The sequence below is a fragment of the Amphiura filiformis genome, chromosome 5 (assembly GCF_039555335.1).
Source record: "Amphiura filiformis chromosome 5, Afil_fr2py, whole genome shotgun sequence".
Taxonomy (NCBI): Eukaryota; Metazoa; Echinodermata; class Ophiuroidea; order Amphilepidida; family Amphiuridae; genus Amphiura; species Amphiura filiformis.
The window spans coordinates 31,941,107-31,966,962 of record NC_092632.1 but is presented as its reverse complement, the minus strand read 5'-3'; the positions used below and the strand labels follow the sequence as shown (position 1 = coordinate 31,966,962).

The 25,856-nt window shown below is 36.1% G+C and overlaps 1 protein-coding gene across 9 annotated transcripts in view; it reads right to left on the bottom strand.

Moving 5' to 3' along the window:
• The window catches only part of LOC140152983 (girdin-like), a 94,026-nt gene that overhangs the window by 51,122 nt on the left and 17,048 nt on the right, over positions 1-25,856 (bottom strand). For all 9 annotated transcript variants that reach the window (XM_072175547.1, XM_072175544.1, XM_072175546.1 and 6 more), the window contains exons 4-5: positions 1,133-1,345; positions 26-166 (exon numbers count right to left, since the gene is read on the bottom strand). In XM_072175547.1, the coding sequence (XP_072031648.1) occupies positions 26-166; positions 1,133-1,345 (354 nt within the window). The remainder of the gene's footprint in view (positions 1-25; positions 167-1,132; positions 1,346-25,856) is intronic.

Genomic DNA, 25,856 nt, shown 5'->3' with positions numbered 1-25,856 from the left:
TTCCGGCCCTCTTCAATATCATTACCTCAGAATAATCATCTCTTTCCTTGGCTAGACTCTTCAGATGGTTGAACATATTCTTGGAGATGCCTTCCTGTTGATCTGGTGGTAGATCTGCGATGTCCTCCAGCTGAAGGCTGAACACATTTTCGGAATTGTCTGTCACCTGTGTCATAACATATGTATTCAAAATACAGAAATAAAATTACTACTATTGACTTACAGATAACTGAGCTACATGGAAATCTTGCACTAATGCATTTTTAAGGAGTAGTTCATTGACTAGAACACCAGCATTGTCATCTTCAGAGCCTCTTTTTATATGTTTCAAAATGAGCACTCCTAGTACATTAGTTGGGAAAAAATCACCTTATGCAGTAGTTTATACCAATATCATAATCTCATTTACAGGGGTAACATTTTGTTTTTCCTTGTAAGATCTTTTTGAATTCTGCCAACAGCATTTAGATTCTCCCCCATTTATGCAGTGTTAGGTTAAAAAAAAAGAATATTTGCGAGATTGGGTTCTCACCAAATATTTGGGCCCGATTTTGCCATTTTTAAATGTTCAACTTTATCCGCTACCTATTAAATGCTTAAAATATCACATATAAATGGCATATAGCATATATACGGGAGAGCTAATTCAAAAGGCATTGTAAATAGTGCAAAATCTGTCAGCAGCAATCTGGTCAGCCTTCCAGGAGATCTAAATCACTATGTTTATACAATTTTTCACTCTGATATGGCAGTGACGTCAACACGTTGAGGCAGCTGTTTCGTTCACGTATGTATACAGCGTCTTTACGCGTATGCGTATGTATGTCAGCGCTTTGAGCAAACGCTAGCAATTTGAAGCTGTGCCCAATGAAATGCGCACTGACATCACTGCCACATCAGGGTAAAAATATGGTTGAGTTGCATTCAGTATAGCTCATTCTCATCTTCATGAGCTCTGGTAAAAAATAGAGGGGCCTCTGAGCCCGGGAGAGTGTGTAATCATTGGATAATGCTTTTCAATACTGAATAAATTATGACCTTGATGCAGCAGCATCCAAGCGCCACAATTCATATCCAATTGAAAAGCGTTTTTCAAACGATTACATACTCCTCTGTGGTGGTATGTCCTTACCTCCTGAATGTGTACAACTATTGCATGCTGTACATCGATCTCAAGCTGCTTGATTCTTTCGATGAACACCTCTTTCTTATCACACTGGACAGCACAGCCAAGCAACAGCAGGATGAGTTTCTGCATCTCGGCGATGGCTACCTCACTCAGTGGATCTTTGGCTATCGTCAAGATGTGGGGAAGCTTCATCACTATCAGCTGCTCCATCATCTCCTGTGAAATGAATAAAGAATAAAAAAATTGATCATTAGTTGAGCTAGTATCAGACAACTCTCTAGTTAACACCCTGAAAAATGGGAGATGGGGTGGGGGTTCACAGCACAAAGCAGACACACAAAGCAGACATACACATGTTGCTCCATTCAACTTGTGATTCAAGAGAGAAGACTTCCATCAAAAATTCCGAATCCTTTCGGTTTTAGGCCTACATCAATACCATCTGGGTAGCAGGTCTAGTTGACATTTTGCAGTCTGTCAGGTGATGTTGTGAAATGTATCTGTGGAATGCATTATGTTCAGGGTGAACAGCAACTATGTAAATTGTATAATGTTAACACTGAAACAAGACCCGGATGTAAAATAGTAGCAACATCTCTGAAACTTCATAATACAAAGAAGCCCAACAAAGTCATCTTTACATTCAAACATGATTCAAAGCACATTTAACATCCTCATTCCTCAGTGAGTAATATTTCATCCAATCTAGCTTTCATCAACCTGTTACTAAGACAGCTGTTACTTACAACCAGTCAATGAATTAAATATGTATCTGCCTATGTTTCATGTTCCCCAGAGTAGCACTACATTACTCTGATATGCAATGTCTTGTGCAGTGTGAATGATGAGAATTGTACAACATGTTAACTCTAAATCTTTTACTACACTGCTTCTCACTTTATACCACATTGGTAGTGATGTCAAAATGTGTTAGAGAGCATTGCGACTGTGCCATCTTTACACACAGGCGTATTATACTGCGAATCTGAATGCATATCAAGGCTATGCAACCTAAATCATGCAGTGATGTCACTTCCCATCTTGAGGTGAGAAGCAGTTTGTCAAACTAAATGCAACTCCCATAGTATTCTTTAAGGCCCGTCAGTGTGTTGTTGTATAGCAGTTGTTGTTACTGTTGATTTTGCTGTTGCTGATTTTGATACAAAATGTATATTATTAGGGATGACCAATGAACCATCAACTTGATTAGAACATTCCCATAGACATGCAGGGAGCTCAACTGTGCACTGCTTGCACATACATTTCTAAATTGATCTCATTCTTTTATTTTTCAATATTTTTCTGTAAAATTTGGGGAAGTTACTGCCAATTATATTTTGTAACTATCTTGCAAATTACAGCAACATAACTTATTTTGTTTTTCTGTAAGTGCGAGTCAAAATTGGTCCATCGCCACAGTGCGCTTAATTGCCAGTGGCTGAGTTTAGCACTGCTCAAGAATGGCACAAAATATTCAAATCAGTAAGATCAGGTGAAAAACGTGGCCTACTGAGCTGTAATTTGGCAGAGTTGCCAGTAATACCTCTATCATACCCTCTGTAAAAAGGTTAAAAATTGAACAAGTAGATCTCGAGTTACAAATTAAATCACCAGCTTCCCTTTGGAATTTTTATATTCCTTTCAAATCATGTTAAGAAGACACCTTTCTGAACATAAATGTGAAGTTTCGTGCTCATTCGATGTATTGTTCACCTGATCTTAACCCTAAACGTTTTCTTATATTTAGGCCTATAACATCTACAACTTGCTGCTGGCTATACCTTGTTTAGGACTTTCAAAAGAAGTACCTGAATGTGCAACCATAACTGTTTCAAAATAGCCCGCGATAGTCATGCAGGTAACTCCGAGGTCAAGCATTGAATTGGTTTGAACAAAGATACTCATAATGTATTGAGTGCTACTTTGGTTTGAATGAGGAATACTACAGGAATACACATGAGCATGATGAGGATAATCTCTATTGTTGTGAATGAGTCAATGACCTTCAAAACTTAAGATTTTGTTTACATACACCTACTAATTGGTCATATTAAACCCAATAACATTGAAATTCTTGGTTGTGAAAAAAAGTTCACCTACTTAGTGCAATTTTGATTTTGTGCCATATCGGCTATCTTGGATGATTTTTGGCAAATGTCCTCTAAATGCATGATTTCAATGCCTTGGTTTGAAAAAAAAATAAGTTATGCCAGTGACTAGTTAAGTGCCATTTCATAAGAAACCCTTTGATACTTTCACAATATGCTTGTTTCATGTTTGCAAATATGTTAAAATAAAGAAATATATAAAGGTAAATATATGCTTATGCCAATTTTGCTCCCCAACTGCTATTTTTGGACCTTGTCATTTTATTTCGTTCCAATGACCGGTCAGAATGGGAAGCTTTGATAATTCATAATTCGAAAAGTTTTTGACCGATTTTGACCATTTAACCACCAAAATACTTCTGTTGATTAGTTCTACTCAGAAAACAATCTTTTGTAGCAATAGGGTCAACATGAAATTTTGATGGTTATCCCTAATATTATTCCAAGTCATGTTGTCATCAGCAATGTTTATGATGCTACACTGCATTTCATGTATTTACTATTTGATTTCAGTTTCAGTCCGGGAAGATTCACAAAGCTGACCATTCTACATCAAATTTGACCTGGATATCTGTGTGCACACAAATTCCAAGCACACTTGTTGAGAGTGTTTGTAAGTTCCTGAACTCATCTACAATTCACTAAAATTATCTTTAATTTAGACTCTGCTGGACTTCTCTGACACATGAGATGACAACAAAAATCAAATCAGAATTCACCATGAAAAGTACAACAGGACCTTTAACTGAGGAAAACTCATCTGATTGGATGAAGCATGTGACCTATGCCCTATGCAATCAGCTGGGTTACGAATGTTCATGCAACACTGAATATTGAAAAAAATATTGTTATACCAAGACAACAGTTTGAGACAAAATATCTCCTAATTTATCAAGTTGTAACACTTGGATCAGGCATGGCTCATCTGCAAAGTGACAAATGTTGAGTATTTGAGAAGGGAACAGGTCATCTCAGGTCACATACACCACCTGCTTTGGGGGATGTGATATAAGGGTCACAGCATCCTAGGAATCTCCAATTGTACACATTTAAAACTTTGCTACCTAGAATTGTAAATAGAGCTCTTTAAAAGCCATATCACACTGGCAATCTCAGTATTACCACAGCATCTAGACAGAATCTAGGGTTTGTGGTACAAACTAGTTTCTAACTTTAAAACATCTGATCGAGAAAGGAGTTTGAAGCATTACCTTCTAATTACAAGGAGACAGCAGTGAAATTGTATGCAAGTAGTAATTTCTCTAAGACTTTAAACACATCAGTAGGTCATGTCACATAGCATTTTCCAATACAAAGTTTTGAATCCCATATGTTATACTTGAGATGAGTATGTAGGCCCTACAGGAAGCTGTTTTGATGAGTTGAGTCCAACAACAACAGTGTCAAGTTTATGTTACAAAGTAACTACAGACCAGACAATCAGGAATGACCCACATGTGCACTTTTTAGTGTGTTTAGCATGTTTAGTGTCTGTCTAGTGTTGGCCTACATCTTTCATTAACACCTACAGAGCCACATTTGATTTGGAGTAAAGAACATAGAATTTCCACAGAGATTGCCAAGGAAAATAGTCAAAACACCATACCATGAGATGATACTTGGGTTTTAAAAATATCAGTGTAATGCAGTAATGATCTGATGATTGACCCAATACAAATAACACATTAGAACTGGCTCGCTCCCCTCCGATCACTATAGTGCGAGCACTGAAGAGCGTGTTAGCACGAAACCTATGCATTGATACTTTACTGGTTGGGATTTTGTCATGGCTCTCTTCTGTACTATGACAGACTACCATTGGCAGCCATGTTATTCAGATAGCAATTTAGCATCAGTTGCTATGACAAGTTGACAACACATGCCCATATGGGTCAGTTGTCTACACGTTCTGCGTGTTTCTACTGAGGGCCAAATTCCGTGCCATGCCGTGCCGTGCCGGGTCATGGCGGGTAACAAGCCCAGTAGAAGCGATCTGGGTAATCGGTTGCCGTGTCATGCCGGGTCATGTGCTCGCCTTTCGTGATCCACCTCTTGAGGTGGATCATGCCGGGTCCAAGCGTGTAATACGCTCAGTAGAAACGAGCCGTGTGATCGGTTGCCGGGTCGAGGTCATGTGTGTTGCAAAAATAACGCGATTTATATTCTATTTGTATTAAAGTAGGGGCATTATATAGGCCTATAATGTAGTAGGTTCCTTCTTTCTGATATTATATACACTGGCCACATGTGTGACTCGCATGAACTTGATGAAGTAAAGTGGATATGACTTTACTTACTCTAGGCCTACTTCTTTATAGTTAATGAGTTGGTTATATTTTGGCTGTAAATTAATTATCTTAATAGCCAAGATCCACTGGTAAATTAATGCAATTTGGATTAACGAAAACACTAAATTGTGATTAGGTCCTATGCCATGAGCTGCCATACGTTGACATTTAAATTTAGGATACAACCGTCATCCCTTGCGCTCGTTGAAATCTGTTTTCCGTACTTCCGGTTTACAGGAAAAAAATGCCGTGCATCGTGCGAGACCCGGCTTTCTGGTCTCAGTAGAAACAAGCTGGGTAACGATGGCCGGATTATGATCGGTATTTTGTGCCCGGAAAATAGCGGGTCAAAAAGCCGTACGCTCAGTATAAACACGCTGTTTGATCCCTATCACACTGTTAACTTCCTAGACAAGAACATACTGCTCAGCCCTGGTGCTCGGCTTGTCCATGTTGTCTGTAGCAAACAAGAACTGAAAGACATAGGATAAAAGATAAGCCTTAAAACTACAGGTGCAAACTACAAGTCAACTTCTTTATAAATGGACTGACCACGTCTAAGGGGAAGTGTTCATCGCCATAATAACTAAATCATGCAATGCCTGGGTCAGTTATGAGGCTTGTTTTCACAGAATTAGTATCACTTATGTCTGGTATTTCCTCAAGTTCAATATCAATATACAAGGGTCCTAACATGGCTCATGCCTCGGTGCCTGAGGCAGAGATCTTGATCTAGAAGAAATTTGAAAGGCATAATACTATCAAAACATAGATCCTAAATGCACTTGTGGGAATATCTTGATGTAAATATATGCTATATCTTTCATCAATGAACTTGCTTTTGTTTTGTGATATTTACCTCCTAAAACAGTAAAATCACACACAAATACTCTATAAAATTGAAAGAAAACTGAACTAAGATTTTGAATTTGACAAAATGCATGTATCTGGAGCATATTGCATGCGGCCATGCATACATTTACTTTTATAAAACTCATATTTAAAGATTGTCATTTGATTGTCCAATTACTATTAAAATAGCTTTGCTATATTTTGCAAAAGACTTATCATAGATTATTGTTCTCTGTGCAAGTGCAAATAGTTCATTTTACAGTATGTTTATTTGTTCAATGGAATGAATATTTTTATTTTCATTCAGAGAAATGAACTGTTCCATTCAACTTGACAAATCCTCTTTGAATGGAACAGTCCATATTTCACCTCATGAAAATATTTTTACCACTGTACACAAAATTGAATTTCATTAGCCTAATGCAAAAGATGTAGTGATAGAACACTAGGTAAAATGCAAATTAGCTGTGAAATACCTGGAGAGGAGAAACAGAAAAAATACTAAACTGAATAGGATAGTGCTTACAACCGCTTGATCAGTTACCAAATTTAATGAACATGGAAGCAAGTTCTCAAAATCTGAGCCTGGTTGTGTGTGTCACAATCAGTATTTGCCAAATCTACAGCTTATACATGCAATTTAATAATATACAACTTGTGTAATTTTCAGGTTGTCAAAATTCATCCATAGAAGCCAAAATATTTGCAAGACAAATAAATTGCTTTATAAATTATAACTACAATGTAGGCATGCATTTAAATCTGAAGAAAAAAAATATAAATAGTGAAGAATAATTTTAAATACCTGCTGCATGATTTTTTTGCAGGTGTAATGCATCTATTCAGAACGTCTTTGGAAATTATTGACGGAACTTATCTGTGATTCACTACATTCATGAGTCCCTATTAGGTAATTCAAGTCCTGGCATTAAGTCCTGGGTATAAATAGATGCCATTTCATGAAACAAACACCTATTTTTAGCCAATTTCATATTTTCTGATTTTTATTGCAGTTGGTCACTATTTGGATTAGTCTGAATGTGAATGTAAGAATTTGATCAACAATTCTCACACTTCCCCATTTCAGGCTTCTAAAATATCTCCATAGTGTGTATTCACTTCCCGAAGCGCAAAATCAAAAATCTTTGCAAGCTCCAAGACATTATTTTTGTTATTAACTTGTTCTCTCCTCACAATAACTAATTCAATTTATAATCATGACAATGATAAACACCGTCATCCAAGATGTTTAATATGTAATCCATTGTGACTCTTGAAATATTCCTTCACAAGAATGTTGATAGCATCCCTTGTTGTGTGTACATGTACCATTAATTGGTTTTCATTGTTAGATAGAGTGTCAATTCTGTTAGTACTTATATGTACATGTATTTACTTTGTTCAATGTACTCAATTAGAAACCAGGATTGGAATGGCATGCTGATCAATGATCATGCATTGATTTGTTTACTTTTCATAACTCAGAAGTATGGCATGCCCTACCCGTCTCAAACTTCTCTACAGCTGTAGTACTTATCTATGACCACTGAGCAAGAAATTTAGGTACCTTTTTTAAACTATCAATTGTAGAAATTAAGGCTTAAGTTCAACAACGAATTTTATGAGTGAATTCTATGCGAATGAATGGGTATGCATGTATGGGTTGGTGGGTGGGTGTGTGTACATGGGTGTGGGGGTGTGGAGGGTGTGTGTGAGTGAGAAGGGGGGGCTGATTATGTCTGGGTCTATATCCAGGATTGTGCATCGGTAAAAACTGTGCACAAAAAAGTCTGCAATAATACTCAACAATTAGAGCACGCATACATACATGTAGGCATGTGCAGGAAGAAGACAGGCACTTGATTTTTGTACATGTAACATTATTTCAATATACTGCATGCAGGCAAAAAATTAGAAATATCAATGGAGAGTTTAAAATCACCCAAACATGGTTTGAATTGGGAAGAAAACAAAGAGTTTGATTCATAGCATTAGCCTCCCTGGGGATGCAAACGAAACTCTGGTATTTCCGCTTAGATGTAGTGAGATAAAGACTTCACATATTTCCATGTACCAGGCTAACTATAGCATTTCACAATATGTTTTCAGATTACAGTAACATAATAATAATCACGAACAGTGACACCTGACAACCACCGATGGAGTACCAGGCGACACGTCTGATAAGACTGGCCGGGACACTGACCACAAAATGGGGGTCAACATCAGTATGAAAGCCTTCCCAGCATAGCCCACAGAATGTTCACTTCTTTTCTGACCACTTGCAACATCATTTTGGGTCAAATCCAGGTTAGGTATTAGTCATAAACTCTGAACATTATCAAAATCAAGATGGGGGTTACTTCCTTTTTCTGTCTATACAAAATATCAAGCCAGTGGGAAAGAAATGTGCTGGTAAACAACATAGCACTGAAGTGGTAAATGAATATTTAGTCACTAAAGTTAGTCTGTTACCAAGCTGCAGAATTATGCACAGTATGTGTGTGTGTGTGTTGGGGTCAGATGTTATCTGCCACTCTGCTAATCGTGTTACGCAAATATTAATATGATCGGAGATGAGAGACTAAATATGCAGTGTAAATAAACCGACATACGGTTGCTATATTAATTATTAACTTGGTATTCATCTGGGAGTCTGATTTGAACTCCATGACCAAGGGTTTGGAGCAAACACATATTTATGGGAAAATAAAATATATGCAAATCATAACAACCTGCTGCAAAAGAGTGGTCAATCATGTTTATAATGGACTCAATCAATTCCTTCATGTAGGTACCAACAATTGATTCATAAGGTGGTAACTTTATCTGTGACATTATTCGAACTAAAAGGTAAACATTGATCAATCTTCACATCACTTTACCAGTGTTAATATTTTCTGAAAATATTAATCAATCAATATGGTATTCATCGCTCTGGCCTTCATACAATGTACTCATATTATTGAGTTATGTGGGGTACCCATTCATTTCTTTAATATTGCATATGACTACAAAATAGATTTTAAACAGTTAACTGTTGAATTGATTTGAAAATGAACAGTTAGGCCAAGGCCAATATGAAATAAGGCACTATAACCAAATCAATTCATTAGTGGGATTAAACTTCGACATGCTGGATGCAATATTATGTTGCCTTCAATTTCTCAGCCTTGGCATTCAATGCCTGATTCAATGCCTGAAAGGTGTAGAGAATAACTTCAGCCTCAATGGGTAATAATAATGAACCTGTTCTGTATTCACATCACCACGATTTGCAAACAATTACGGGAATGGATAAAATGATAAATTTAATTATTCCTAACAAAAAAACATACAAGATATCCCTAAGTAAATGTGCCCATGTTTTTTGTCTAATTGTGTGAACACTTTGATTTGTACAAAGACCCTTCTCCTGTTCCATTGTAAACAGCTTTTGTCTTGTTGTTTACAAACTTTTGTCTTCAACTGAAAACAGGGTCACTAAAGCAAAGATTGCAGTTGGTCTCATATTTACATGTGCAAATCTAGGCAAGTGGTTATAATGCAGTGCAGGGGAAAAGTGCTATATAAACAGCACGTTTCTTACCCTAGTGGATTTAATGCAAAAACATTATCTTGCTTTAAAGTTTTAATATGATTGGCAATTAAATGAGTAGGCCTACACCTTACACACTGTCCAGTTGCTCGCAGCATTCCCTTGAAGTAACCCTATTGATCAATGTATTGATAGAGTATCCTGACTAGATAGATATCAAGAGTGAGTTTTGTCTACAAGTTTGCCTTTTTCTTAAACATTGATTAACAACCTTGCTATTGCATGGCCTATTGATCTAAGTAGGTTGTACTTGAGATTAATGCAAAAACATATTTTTAATAAACGAGTACACACTTCGACTTGCTTCATATGGCATATGCTTGCTTGCAACATTCATTGATTGAAGTAACTCTATTGGATGGTATCATGAAAAGATTGAGAGATTTTTGATACAAGTTTGCCTTTTCTTAAAATACATTAACCTTGCTATTGTCTGGCCTATAAATCTACATGTGCATGTAGATCATTTGAAATAATGAAATCTTTTATGCTTTACCCAAACCCAGTAATATAATCCTGGGGTAAAACTGCATAATCTTGTGAGAATAAAAGTGATATAACTATAATAAAATAATAATAACTTTTTAAAGTGAAATGAATCTGCTTTTGAGTATTCAATTAAAAAATTACTAATTTAAAAACAAAATTATTTGCATGCACACACACAAAACCAACCACATTCTGTTCACCAAATGGGCTTTCCCACGTGTACTATAGCACCCAATTTTGTGATTGTTCAAGTGCAGTCTTCCAGTAGATAGAATCTATCAATACAGAAGAATTTTGTCAAAGTTTGAAGTCTGATTTGTAATCATAATAATAGGATCACACTCAGTTTAACCTTTCCAACAATAAGTTTCATGTCATGACTTCCACTCAACTTTTCTCTCTTATTTTATAGTGATATTCACTGGTATACACAATTAATTTTCCACCCAGTCTATTAAAGTTGCATACAAGGATATATTTTGTATGGATAACTCTTGCATTGCAATTTTGTATTCTGCATTAGGCCATGCTCAAACTAAGACTTCACTTTGCAACTTTCGTAACCCCTTCTTAAGGCCGAAGAAAGGATTTATAAGCAAATAAGGTTAACATTTTCCATACACAAACATTAGCACCCCACACACACCCCATACACACCTCCTCCCACTCCCCCCCTACACATCAGGGACAGTATTTCATCCAGGAGAATCAATGAAGATTGTATTTTGTTAACAATCGTGCAGACTGTCGCATATAGTGTACTGCATAATGCCCAAGTGTTGTTGTCGCATCGGGGCTACATTCGTATAGAGTATTCCATGATGGCCACAACAATTTACTTCAAACAGGACTATTAGTTTAAATTCTAAGCTCTAGGCTTACACATGCACCCCGATACTACCTCTTCAACCAATTCTACTATTTCATTTCTATATTTGATGACCACTATAGTGTAAATAGTGCTATGTATGTTATATTTCCATTACATCTTAATTAGGAATTTTGAGCACTATTAATTTTATTGAGCTACACATGTTAACGATCATGAAACAGACTGTATTTGAGAGTCGGCAGCTTGCGGCTAGCATGAGAATGTAATCATGTTTCTAGTTAAACCTGTCTGGTACATTCAATAGTTAATTATTGCATGTAATCTACCAGTAACATCATTATAACATTGTATCACTTCAATTCCAACCTTTCCCTATGAAGAGACAGAAACACTACAGTACTGGAGAAAGTATCACTGAATACAGTGCGTGTGGTGGGTCGGTGGCGTCAATGCCTCTGGAAACGCAAAAATGACTCAGTCGATATGCAAACAGTTTGCCATGATATTAGTATTTATATGAGAATCATAACCGAGGGTAGCCTGAATCATACCTATACTGTTGCACAAAATGTTGGTTCATTGCCATAAGCTGCAGTTATGGTTTGTTGCCATAGAAGGGAGATCAAATTCCCTGATAGAAATGACTGAAATAAGTTAACCTTTTAACCTCAAATTTTAAATTACTACAGATTTTCAGAGTACAAAATAATGGATTTGAAAAAAATTTCACTTGCTATAAAAGAGGTACATGTATGAGATGGAGAAAGCTCAGAAAAAGCACAGGCCAAAGCCACCATTTCAAACAAGTCTCTTCACTGAGTACATGTATGGGTGAGAACATTACATGTACGATACATTCTAATTCCATATGGTACAGCATTTTGTAGAAATATTGCAGGCCTTTCAAATGCAACAAGCAAAGCAAAGTAAAGCAAAAAAGTACAAAGCAGGGTTAAGGTGGTATTGGAGGCATTTTCTAGAAATTAGGAAATGCTTTGGGCATGTTGTAAACAAATTAAGTACACTGATCAATATGACTTGTTTGGAGCAAATCCGACATACGCTACCGAAAATTGATATATTTTGAAAACCGTATGTCCAATTTACTTCAAACAAAAGGCATATTGATGAGCGTGTTTTGCTCTACTCAATTATCTGTTTAACCATGCTTAGAGCACTTTCATAATGCCTCCAATACCACCTTAAGCAATGCAATGCAAGCTTATACATGTAGAGCCCACAACTCTGCCTAAAAAGACACCATTTCAGTCTAAGCCCCAAATGCCAAATTACATGGTAATCAAGCATTTTCAAAGTGGATTGTAAATCATTTTCATCAAACACAGCATCACAACAATACATAAAATAATATTATTACTGGGTCATACTTGATAGAGTAGACTAAAACAACACCTTAAATTCTTTTGACAGTTTTATGCTACATGTACCCTAAATATTAGTTTGAAGTTACTGTACACTTTCAAGTATAAATAGATAAAAAATATAATACTTTCTTGAAGAAATAAACTCATGATTTCCCACACAGATTGTTTTGTTGAACTTAATCGTGAATATCACCCTCTAGTTACCTCAATCAAAATCAATGTATGTAGGGCCTAGATGTATAAAAAGCCCACACAAAGTTGACAGTAAATCATTTTCATGTTTCTGTACATTTAATATTCTGCTCATGTTTCTTCAATTGTAGACTTGGATCTTGTTGAACTCACATAAACTCATCAAGAACACTCCTACTGCAGACATGTAGGAAAGCATCTTACCATGGTAACAGCATACTCCATCAAACAGTCAGTTTACATTTGATATCTCATCATGCCATCTCAAATTGTCAAAACTATAGAAAACTATAAATGCAAAATGAATACAACCAGGATGAACATAACTTATTATATCGATCTCCATTTATGCATGTACATACATGCATGGTGAGAAGGGAGTGATGGATTGGCTAGAGCCCTGATGGCGATATGCCTCACTCTGTAATATTTCTTTTCATCTTGGACTGCAACCCCCCCCCCCCCATTTGGGTCATAGCTTGCCCCCTCCTTCTGAGATTTGTCCCAGTCATCAATTGTTGTTTCCCATTTGTCTGATGCTTGTCCACTTAAAATTGCTTATAAAATCTGCTGTAAAACTTACTATTTTTATGATTATTGTCATCACTAATAATATTAGTGATGACAATAATCATTTGTATTAGTAATATTCACTATACAACGACTGTACGTCTTACTAAACCCCGGGCTCCTAAAAAAGATACTTGAACCTAGTTCTTCATTTAACTATAGACACACTGAATCACTTTCAATAGGTAGTGAATCGGTAAGCGGAGCTCAATATTGAACAAAATAACATCCTTGCCTGCAATATTAAGAAATCCTCAATATGCTTGAGAGTCTTCTAATATCATGCACAACATGTAACGTTAGGGCATGTATATAACACAATTCCCCTTACGATTTCGGCACTGAATGCTCCCGAAACTGTCAGTACACCTACAAAATGTATGAATAGGCCTATTGGTCAGTGAACTACTTCTCAGGGAATGAGACAATGACCAGTACCACGCTTTTATTGTGTAGCCATCTAGTCTCATCTTGTCAAAAACGTCTCAGGTATCTACAGAAATCCAGGATGAAAACCCACTTACGCTATCAGGTTGCTTGATAAAACACTTTGCATGCCTAGAATAAGTGAAATGGAACAAGATGACTCACTGTAGGAGTCAGTCTGTTAACTTCATCTGATGGAATGCATTTATTTCATCCTTTGGTATGCATTTATTGCATCTTTCTGTTCATGAAAGTGTAACTAGAGCTAAAGGAGGAGAAATAGAACCCTTGGGATTCTCCCTGGAAGAAGCACTTTCTGATGTGAAGGAAAATCAATCTAAATGGGATCATTTTAGCCCATGTGCATACATCTCATAATTTAAATGTGAATGAAATAAATTCAATGTTCTATGATATTTCTCAGCATTTTAAACAAATAAATCACACCAGAAACATAAATTTATTAGGCATTTCAAAAACACCAAAAACCACACGGAGAACAATAATTTTGATTCAGTCTATAATTATGTATACCGATAGACTACTGAATGTTAGCATACATACATACGTATCAAAGAGTCATTTCTATTGTCACTAATTCAATATCAAGTTTATGGCTAAGCAGGTAATAAACAACATGAACAAGAAAAGATAGAAGGAGGTTGGCCTTAGATTTTATCAAGTCTTCCGCATCATCTTGAAGCTTGTATCTGATGTGATGGATCTTACTTGAAGAGGAAGTAAGTTCCAGGATTTGGTAGTAACAACGTACGTGCCTAATAATATTTGTTTCCAATTGAGATGGTTGAGGAAGAGGAATCTTGTGGAGCCTTGTTGTATGATGGTCAGATTCAAGATAGGACCTGGATGCCTGGGTGGAACCAATGCGATGGTCAAGCTTTGTTCAACTACATGTGATGTAGCCCTGTATACTTTTCAACTTGCACTTACATATATATAGGCTATACAATAACATCTCACAATTTTCTTTGAAATCTGAGGTGTGCACAACTGAACTATGTCCCACTCCCCTGAAGACACCCTGCCATTATAATGTCACCATAGAGATTTATACTTAGGCCTATTGGGCCTTTGAACAAGGCAGGGAATGTGTATCTTATGACACATGAATGTGTCAGTTCCATTCACTTTTATATTGAATTAGCCTTTTAAATTCTGCAAGTTCATTCTGTCCCACCCAACCAACTCACTCAAGTGATTTACAATGTACATGAAGTTGAACTTGATTCACACAAACTGTAATACCTAACCATGGAACCTTGAGTCTCCACATGTAGCTAAGTGCCTGAAGCATGCACTTGGGAAAATAAAAGTAGAATGTGGCAAGTGCAGGGACCTCTTGCAAGCAACCTACAAAAAAATAACATGCACAATTCACCCAGTTCCAAAAATTCCCACACAAATAACATAGGCCTACTGCAATTTGAATTTGAAATTCCTTGCAGCATACATGCTAACCATTTTCCTCACCAGAGAACAAAATGTTGCATTTTTGCAAGCTTTTACTGACCTGGCTGGTGACCCCAATAGAATCCAAAGCCCTACACAAACAGACTAGGAGCAAAGTTAGCTTGCTTTGCATTGATAAGAATTAGTTCTCCTTTATCCCGGATATCTATGATCTGACATTGTACCTTGGTTTTTAATTTCAGGAGGCCTCCAGACATGCTGAGTCTTCTGAGGCAAGTTTACTTGGCCTTGCAACACTTGCCTTCCCAAGTAAAACACCAACCAAATACGTTCAAACAATACCTAGATGGCTAAGGTTTGATTTTTAACCAACAAAAATAAAGGTGTAACAAGCAACGGGATCAATCAAACCAATCAACTATGAATCAATCCAATAGTGCAAATGTATGTTCACATACACACATAACCATAGAGCCCAATTAATCAGCCGTTACGAGTCCGATCAAATTTGCCCTAAAAATATACTTCTTGTATCCTATACCCGCATATATGTCTGAGTGATATTGATACCAAGTCGGATAGATAACAAAGTCTTCCTTGACATTCTCTGGGATCAGAATACAGAATTTCAATGATGTAGGCATATACTGAACAAATTTAAGCTGATATAAATCAATCCGGACACTGAATCCAGGTTTCTACCTTCCAGATATTCCATCTAATTTCAGATGAGCATTGGTGATCAGGTTTCCAATTAACAGGCATGATGATGAACTTCATCAATTATCACTCAGAGTAGTGAAAAAAAAATTATGCATAATTTAGGTATCAAAATATCATTATTATCATTTGCCATCATGAAACATTTTGGATATAATCAAAATCAACAATTTTGAATCCACTGAAAATTACTGATGATCATGGGTACACCCTGTCAGTCCGAAACCCCATCAGTTTGAACCACAACTAGTCCAAATTTTAAGCTTACCTAACGCTTACCCTACCCCTATACCTAACCCTAAACCTAAACCTAACCCTAAACCTAACCCTAAATCTAACCCTTACCCCAACACTCTCTAAAAATTTGGACTTGCGGTGGTTTGGACTGACAGGGTTTCGGACTGACGGGGAAACCCCACGATCATCATCAGTTACATTTTTAAAGCTACATGTAGGGTTACTACAAATAAACAATTGCATTATTTGCAGCACAAATCACATATTTTGATATTCAACATGTACCTAATGTTTCCATGGGTATGGGATCAAAAATTGAAAGAATTAGCTACATATATTCTATAATGATGCAACATGTGAAAATATCACACAAACAAAAATAACCCCAGAATAAAATAATAATTTGTCCTAATGTATCCCCCTTAAAACTGCAGTAAAAGCCATTTCTTAAATGTAAATGCTTAAATTCCCAGGCCAGCCTCGTTACACAACATTAGCCTCATACTACTAGAGTAACCCAAGTAAATGGCAAGACCTCGCATAAATTGCATAAAACTCTGCACGCTGTCTAATATGTATGTACCCAAATAAATTCATCAATCATCTCCCATTCAATATCATGATTATTTCTGGAAATTTACATTGACTTCAAGTTCAAATGGTTTTATTGGATTTTTTCCTGCAAATAACATTTTTCATTTTGTTCATCTCTCAAACATATATGTTATTGTTATTGCTGTTGTCAAATGTTTGAGACTGTGAAACCATACATCAATTCATTTTCTATCTCTCTTGCTCCCTCCCCCTCGACTGTGTGTCTATTATGCTGTCATTCTGTCTTTGTCTGTCTGTCTGGGTGTCTGTCTCTCCCACCCTATCTTCTCCTTGAAATTGTATTCATTTTATACTGTCACTACTTCTATATCTTGATCAGAATTGGGATTTTTTTTACAATAATGCTATCAAAAAGATCAAACTATTTGTGTGCCGAAATACATGGCATGAAGATAACAACATCGGCATGTTACAAAAGTCATTTTCAACTTCATCAAGCTAATTAGCATTCCAAAAATAAAGATTAACACACATTCAGGTTGTAGTAACAATGATAACTGAATCTTTAAATCATTATGACTAACAGATAACTTATCATTTACTGGCTAGAGAATCTATATCAAAATAAATTGTGGGTGTCTAATAGGCCTCCATGTAAACCCATCAAATCCTATACAATACTTATAAAATGTTTAATTGTTTATCTAATGTGTTGATGAATCTGTATGTAAACCTGTAAATTGAGTTTTAAAAAAACAAGTTAAAGGGGAAATTATTTCCACATTTCTTCAGGTGAGAGTAGCCTACGTCCCTTACTTTGTACAGACAGATCTCTTCACTATAGGTATTTTTTTTATAAAACAATTAAAATCCATTTAAAATCATGCCCAAAATGTATATTGTACATATGTCAGTATGTTATTTTTGGCTGATGCCATGCCTGTAAGTGGCCATATCAGTTCCCTAACATGACAGCCTCCTCCTAAGATATTTTACGCATCATCACCAAGGTAAAATAATCTAATATCAGTTTAATTACACTCAATAAGCTGTGAAAATCCTTCTGACTGGGTTTTCTCATCAGTCACCCCTGATCAGGCATGATATCCAAATACCCACTCAACGATATGCCACTCTTGAGCTCTAGTTATCGCATCATGTCAACGAGATGACAACTTAACTGTCATGCCGGAGTTACGCACTCTGATTAATCTTACTGCAATGTGATCAATATGATGAGCAACCTACATTGTATATCATGTCATGCTAACAAACCTGTATGATATACCTGTATGTTTAATCATAGATCCTGATTTTTGAAACTGAATGTTAATTAATTTTGGTACATGTAGGTGGATGGGGGAGGTCATCATTTGAAAAAAGAAGTCAAGTCTATTAAATCTCATGTCACTTTAAATTGTATGTTTGACATTGATGAATTGTCTGTCATGTTGCAGACAATAAATCTAACATTCAGCTCATCACTTGTACACTGTTTTGCACTGGCTGGTTTCCTGCCATATCTATTATTGGATTGTAAAATCAATCACTCTGTCATCATTAAAACATCAATTGATTGAGGACAGAATTAAAATGCAAATGTAATGATACCCAAAGATTACCGACTCAAAATTGCACCATACACAACTTGAACATTGCTCCTGGTTCACTGGGATTTTAGAAGAACCAGGAGCAATTTTTGATGAAGCGGGCAATTTTCGAATAGTCATATCCTTTTCTGTATACAACTGCACCAAGTTCAAAACTGGAACAAGGAGCAATTTGTTTTAGAAAGTTGCTCCTGATTCATGTGAATTTTACAAGGACCAGTAGCAATTGATGGTTTTATAAGGGCAAATTTGCTCCTGGTGCCTGCTTATTTTTATACACAACGCTATGGTAAACATGGTAAATCCGATATTTTGATTTTCAATAATGTACCGCTAACATTCATCTGCAAGAGCCGAAATCAAATGATAATTTGTTTTTGAATTTGTTTTTGAACATTGCTCCTGGTTCACTGGGATTTTACAAGAACCAGGAGCAATTTCTAAGAAACAGGAGCAATATTTTCAAATAGTAAATCCTTTTCTGCATACAACTGCATCAAGTTCAAAACTGGAACAAGGAGCAATTTGTTTTAGAAAGTTGCTCCTGATTCATGTGAATTTTACAAGGACCAGTAGCAATTGATGGTTTTATAAGGGCAAATTTGCTCCTGGTGCCTGCTTATTTTTATACACAACGCTATGGTAAACATGGTAAATCCGATATCTTGATTTTCAATAATGTACCGCTAACATTCATGTGCAAGAGCCGAAATCAAATGATAATTTGTTTTTGAATTTGTTTTTGAACATTGCTCCTGGTTCACTGGGATTTTACAAGAACCAGGAGCAATTTCTAAGAAACAGGAGCAATATTTTCAAATAGTAAATCCTTTTCTGCATACAACTGCATCAAGTTCAAAACTGGAACAAGAAGCAATTTGTTTTAGAAAGTTGCTCCTGATTCATGTGAATTTTACAAGGACCAGTAGCAATTGATGGTTTTATAAGGGCAAATTTGCTCCTGGTGCCTGCTTATTTTTATACACAACGCTATGGTAAACATGGTAAATCCGATATCTTGATTTTCAATAATGTACCACTAACATTCATCTGCAAGAGCCGAAATCAAATGATAATTTGCGTCTTTAAGTTTGACCGTTTGGGGATATGCACCCAGTCTGGTGGGGGGGTTATGGGGCTACCAATTTCGACATGCAAAGTGATCCCAATTTTTTAAGCAGTCAGGGAATGGAGACCAACACTCCCACCTTTGAAAACCTGTGCAAGCCACTGATTAACAATAATTTTAATTTTAAAAACTTGTTTGTAAAATGTGGCCCATCACATCAAAACCAACCACTTGATGTCTGGCTTCATTTGCAGATAACAATGAAAGATGAGAAAATATTTAAAAAATAAAAAGAAATTAATTTGAGCGTGTTTGCCTTGTCATTTTTCTGTATCTGATTTCAACAAGTAAGGTGTCAATTAAAAGCTAAAATATTGCAGTTTATCCTAGTTTTTAAATCTTGATTTTCATTTCTGAAGACTACATACAATCTTAAATGCTCCTTTAATTAAAATCTTTGTCCTAGTTCTCTTAGGCTAACCAGCCTCTTTGGATGTTTGTGAGGCATCAAATTTACGTCAGAAAGTCGCACTCATTTCCTATGCATGCAACACTTGAGCTGTGCAGATGCCATACATGTACTGTATGTGTGATGAGCATCTCTTCGACATCCACGAGGTATCCTAGATTCGCAGTGTGCATCTATCTAAAATGGAAAATAACCGATGATCTTAGTGATGATGTACAACCAATAGCGAGATACGTGGTCACAAAACCATACATCGCAAGATTATGCATACAGGCAATGTAGATATTACATGTATTTCACAGTTTCTACATGTAAGGAGTCCATACAGTATTGCTGTAGGTTACCATTTTTTTCTAAATTGTAAATGATATATTAATTTTTGAATTAGTGAATGACACATAAATTTATCAAAAATTATCTATCCTATTATTAAATTATGTCATGGACTCATGTTTAAATTTGGTTTGAGTGGATGACAAACTGACAAGCAAATTAAAGAGGACATTATCACAAATTTTAGCTGGTTGACATCCCCCAGGTAATGAAATAATACTTGTCAGTCATTTTGTATCCATGATGGATGCAGGTTTGCCATGAGCAAATGCAAATTGAATTCATCATCATCATCATACAATTGATCACCATGGATGATCATCATCATACAAATGGGAAGGTTCCAACAAGCTCCTGGCGCCCGGTATCATGCCTACCTGCGTGCTCTGTGTATTGTGTGATGTATCACATATCAGACCGGTTATTGTAAATGCAGCACTATCAATCATATAGCTGCTTCCTCACTTCAGACATACAAATTAGCCCCTTTCACTGACTGGGTGGTTTGGTGCATTTCCCTAACTGAACGACAAAAAAGTGGGGGGGGGGGGGCACATGCCCCCCTTTGTGCACACCAATAGCCAATATTCCTGCCTGTACTGAAGTTCAATGCACTGACGATTCAAGTTTAACATTTCAGGAATGTCACAAACATTTGGTAAATGTCAGCCTGTTGTTACTTCCAATTCTTAACATGCTAAAGAGCTCAACGAAGAAAGATAATGGTCATCACTTTACTCCAGACATAAATAAATAAATAGGACTGGTATCAGTGATGTCTCCACGGTCACAATATTATTATCTCCTTCACTATCTATGGCTTCATACAAAAGTAACATTCTACAATGTTAACCCAAAGAAAATATAACCAGGGGTAAGAACTTTGGGGGAAATCCATGAATCAGTAGGTTTGAAATGGGCCTGAAATTTGAGGCTTAGCAAGGGTCGTCTAAAATATAAAAAAGATCGAGACATCAAAATTCAATTTTGAAGACAGAGAGATTCCAAGTTTTGTTTGTAATGTACATGGTTCAACCGATTCAAAGTGCCTGACCAATGTTGATTGTTGATAATATTTTGAGTGTCGTTATTCTAACTATTTCTGGCTGTTCATAGTCCACATACTTCTAGGGCATCCTCAAAACCAAGTTTGATGACAGCAGTACTGCAACCATGCTACAACACACACCAAAACAGCTCTATTGCTTTTCCATCGTAAAACAAACATAATTTTGGTATGTTGTAACTACCAGCAATTTCAATTCAATTAAACACATTATTTTGTATGATTAACATGGCCGGTAGTAGTGTGGTAAATATGCGAGGTTAATTTATGCGAATAAATGATTCTTCCCCTGAATTTCATTGTCAAGTAATTATCTATTTTACACTATAGTATAATGCATATCATATAGTGCATACATAGGCCCCTCATGGTAGAAAACTTACAGCACAGAAAAAAAAAATTAATGATCCCTTGATTAGGATGCATCACAGGATAGCCGTATCTTCCTTGCCAATTACGAACTCATCAAAAATAATTAACCATTGATTCACCACTCAACAGTCTGGACAGCCCAGTGATTTGGAAGCACATTATTGGCAATTACACTATGAACACACCCAGTAGTTCATGGACCAAAATATCAATCCAGTTTTATTCAATCACAAAACAAAACTTTTTTCAGATGGTAATAGTAAAGATTGCTAACAATGGTTATCACCAATTTAATTTATCATATCTAATTTATCAATGTTGTATTCAACAATTTATCATTTTAGCACTGAAATGTTTGCCCAGGAACCACATTAGCGTGTTGGATTTTAAAATCTCCATAATCTTTTTATACTTTTATTTTGGCCTTACTGCAAATATTCAAAATAGTCTACTACGGTAGTTATTAACGTTTAATATCAAAATAATGACAATAAATAAAACATCATATCCCATGTGTTAGCTTGGTAAGTGTTGGCTTTTAAAACACAATCAATAATATATACATCACTGGACAATGATTAAGTTTACTCCCTTACTGGAAATCAATGAAGAGAACAGATGGCAGACAATATGACAGTTATTTGAATTTATTATTATTATTCATTATATTTACTGGTTTTAGATCAACTAGACCATGAATCACTGTATTTTCCAAGCTAAATGTACCAAAAATTGAAGTAAATACACTGCCCATATTATCATAAATTTGTTTTTATATGTTCATCATTGTTCATACAGAGCTATACAGCATCTGATGTTTGGAAGGTAGTGAAGTTTCTATTCTGCAAGCTAATTATTGTAATACAACATGTGTACATTGTAGGTTCAAAAAGCTTTTAAAATGGTAAAGAACATGTTGCAAAAAGCAAAGCAAAATGTCTTGTCTACATTATAACAGCCAATGAATTCAACATACATTTGGAAGGTTTCAGCCTATGATTTTAAAGAAAGCTTTCCATTACCAATGGCTTAGGCAGCCAGTCGTGTAGGGAGTGTTTTACACACCCAAATTTGTAAATACACACCCAGTATTTGCCCACATGGCCTATACTTTGTACACAAATCTTAATTTTACACACCCAGTGTTTGAATTTACACACCCAAACCTTCAAATCCTGCCTAAGACCCTGTCCCTTATTACTGATACTGTGGAAAATACAAGTCAGTCACTTTGTGGAAACATTATACCTTGTGGTCCACACTTCTAACTTCTAGAGGTCCAATTCATTACTTTACATTATAAATGTAGGCTTGGTTCAGTGATCTATTGTTCTCCGTTTCCGACAGAAGAGAACCGCAAAAACAGTTTGAATTTTTCAGGAGATTGAACTTTTGGTAGAAAAAAAGAAAAGAAAATGTTGACACCTATACTTTCTGTGAAGAACTTCTGACCCAGAGAGAAGGGGGCTTTTGATTGTATGGAAAAGGGATAATGCTTTACAAATGCATCTTTTCTAAAGGACTTAACCTTTTAACATGTGAACCCATATTTTGACAACACCACAAACTATGACCTGAAAATTGAAGATAGAAATGTATAAAGAAAGCAATATTATACTCTGATCAGCTCGTAATCGGCGGGACTCATAAAATCATGGATTTATACATTGTAGAGTGGCGTACACACACCTGAGCACAGCACCAACGCGAACTGTGCTTTGCATATTGCGTGATTGATGCACGCTTTTGTGAATTTACGCAGGTGTAAGTTGGGACTTTATTCCCTCGCGCAGAAACAAAAAACAAATAATTTGCTTATTACGAGCTGATCATATTCATAGTATAATTATGTTAATTTCTAACAAATTCTCTTTAGAAATGATGAGTGACAACATACATGTACAATGCATAACATCTTCAATAATTAATATCTAGTTTTCACACCTACAATACACTCATTTTAAATGTTGAAATCAAAACGTATAATCATGCTTTTGGGTTATTTATTATCATACATACTGTGCAAGATAACCAGTGAAAATTCATTTCTAGAATTTGTGACCATGGCACTTAAATAATATGTGGATAGTTTATTTAAGACCAATTTAAAGTCAAATACTAGTTCACTTCAATGGTTTTAATTCTTTTTAACAAATACTTGTGTAGTTTTTTCTGCTTTCCTTGTCCTTCAGTAGGCCAATGCTAGCCAACAAGCAATCCAGCATTGTCCCTGTTTTCAATCTTTGTTCCTATATGTCAGCATTTTGTAGTTTTCTATTGTTGTATTCATAGCCTCGGGGGTCAGATGCGATTTAATGAGCCAGAAATAAAATTTTGTCAAATTGTTTTCTGCCAATATGGTTTCACAGCCGGCACATCGCATTATTTCAACGTAAGGCACGTTTCTACATGTGTAATCACCACATCATGCTAGTCGCACATTGTAGCTTGCTCCTTTATCTCATTGATATTTTCCAAATGCTGCACTAAGATATTTCACATTTAGACATCATCTGTACAAAATTTAGGTTAATTAATTTCAAAAGGGTCATTTTGAAGTTCAAGTGACATGTTTACGATGAAAGATGCAACTAGGAGATAAAATTCAAGCCATTTTATCATCTTGTCACAGGTTGCAAAACATAAAGGAGATGTGCATCAGCAGCTCCAGAGATTTAAAGGAATTCAGGCAAAGAGGCCAACATCCACTTGAGACAGATGAAGATTGAAGAAGAGTGTGACAAATGAAGTAATTATGGTAGTGACAGGGAGGTACTGAAGTAGATGTAATCAACGGTTTTATCTGCACAATTATTGTTTGTGATAATCTTGACAAAATGAAACTGGAGCAAGATTTAAATGCACTACCAAGAGAGATATTTTGCTCATGAATACATTTTCCACCATTCATATACCTTCCGTGCAAGTGTAGCATAAACCATGCTTGCCATATCCCTCCCCATCTCCCACCAGTCAATATTGAGGGGACCTCAGTTGACAATACAACTCCAAACAATATTGCACATGGATTATGGGGTTGATTTCAATGAATGGATGTAGAGTGTCCATTATCACAGGTTTACTTTCAAACCTGTACAATGTACCTGAGCAAATTTTCTAATTGTTCTTTGCATACCTTCATGAAGCACATAATGTACTCTGCTGGTGACCCTAAAAGCTTTCCACTTTTTCTTTTAGTGAAAAGATCCTAATCTTTGCCTTGGGCCTGTATTTGAGTAAAGTCTACAACAAGGTGAGGGGAGTTGCTGTGTAAACTCCACCATATTACAAGTTTTGCATTCAACAAAATCCAACTTGCAATTTTTGCTAGATCAGAATATTCCATCCACATTTCTCAAGTTACTTAGGTTCATTCCTACATGCACATGTTTAAGTGTCTCATCTCAACTCAAGTTGAGAGTGTTGTCAGTACGTGTACAGTTGCGTCGCCAACGTGCGGACAAGCCGTCCTTCAACACATGTGTATACGCCAGCGAAATTATATTAGCATAATACTACCAAGTGCTGCGAAATACACACATGGCGTTACTCTCAACTTGAGACACAGTATAGAATGTGTATACATGCTTCACTACCTGTCCTCAACAACCACTGAACAGTATACGAGATCTATAGACTATAGACACGTTCGGTAAATAGTCATGAAATATTATTGCTCCGATACTGTGTAAAATATCAAAACAATTTCATACAATTCTGAATCTGAATTGGTTGTTCTAGTAAGCACAGACTGACTACAGGTAAGACTGAGGTGCTTTTGTGGTTCATCGGAATCATAACAGTCCCCCATGGTGCCAAAACTATAGCAGGACAATATGTGGAGGACAAAAGTTGGAATGCCACAAGGAGAGAAAACATAACAAAAGGCCCAGTCTCATTGGTCTGTGGATTTAATTTCATTGGAGAATAAGGACAAACGTTTTCTTCACCAAAATATTTGCAGGATCAAAATTTACAACTGGTAGATATTTTCTCCTCCTATAAATATGAACTGAAAAAAGAATGGAAAGAATCATCAGGCTAATGAAAATAGATTCATTGGTTCCAATTTCCTGCCTGCTCATACATGTATCTTTCATTTTAGCATGGTTTCATTAATATTAC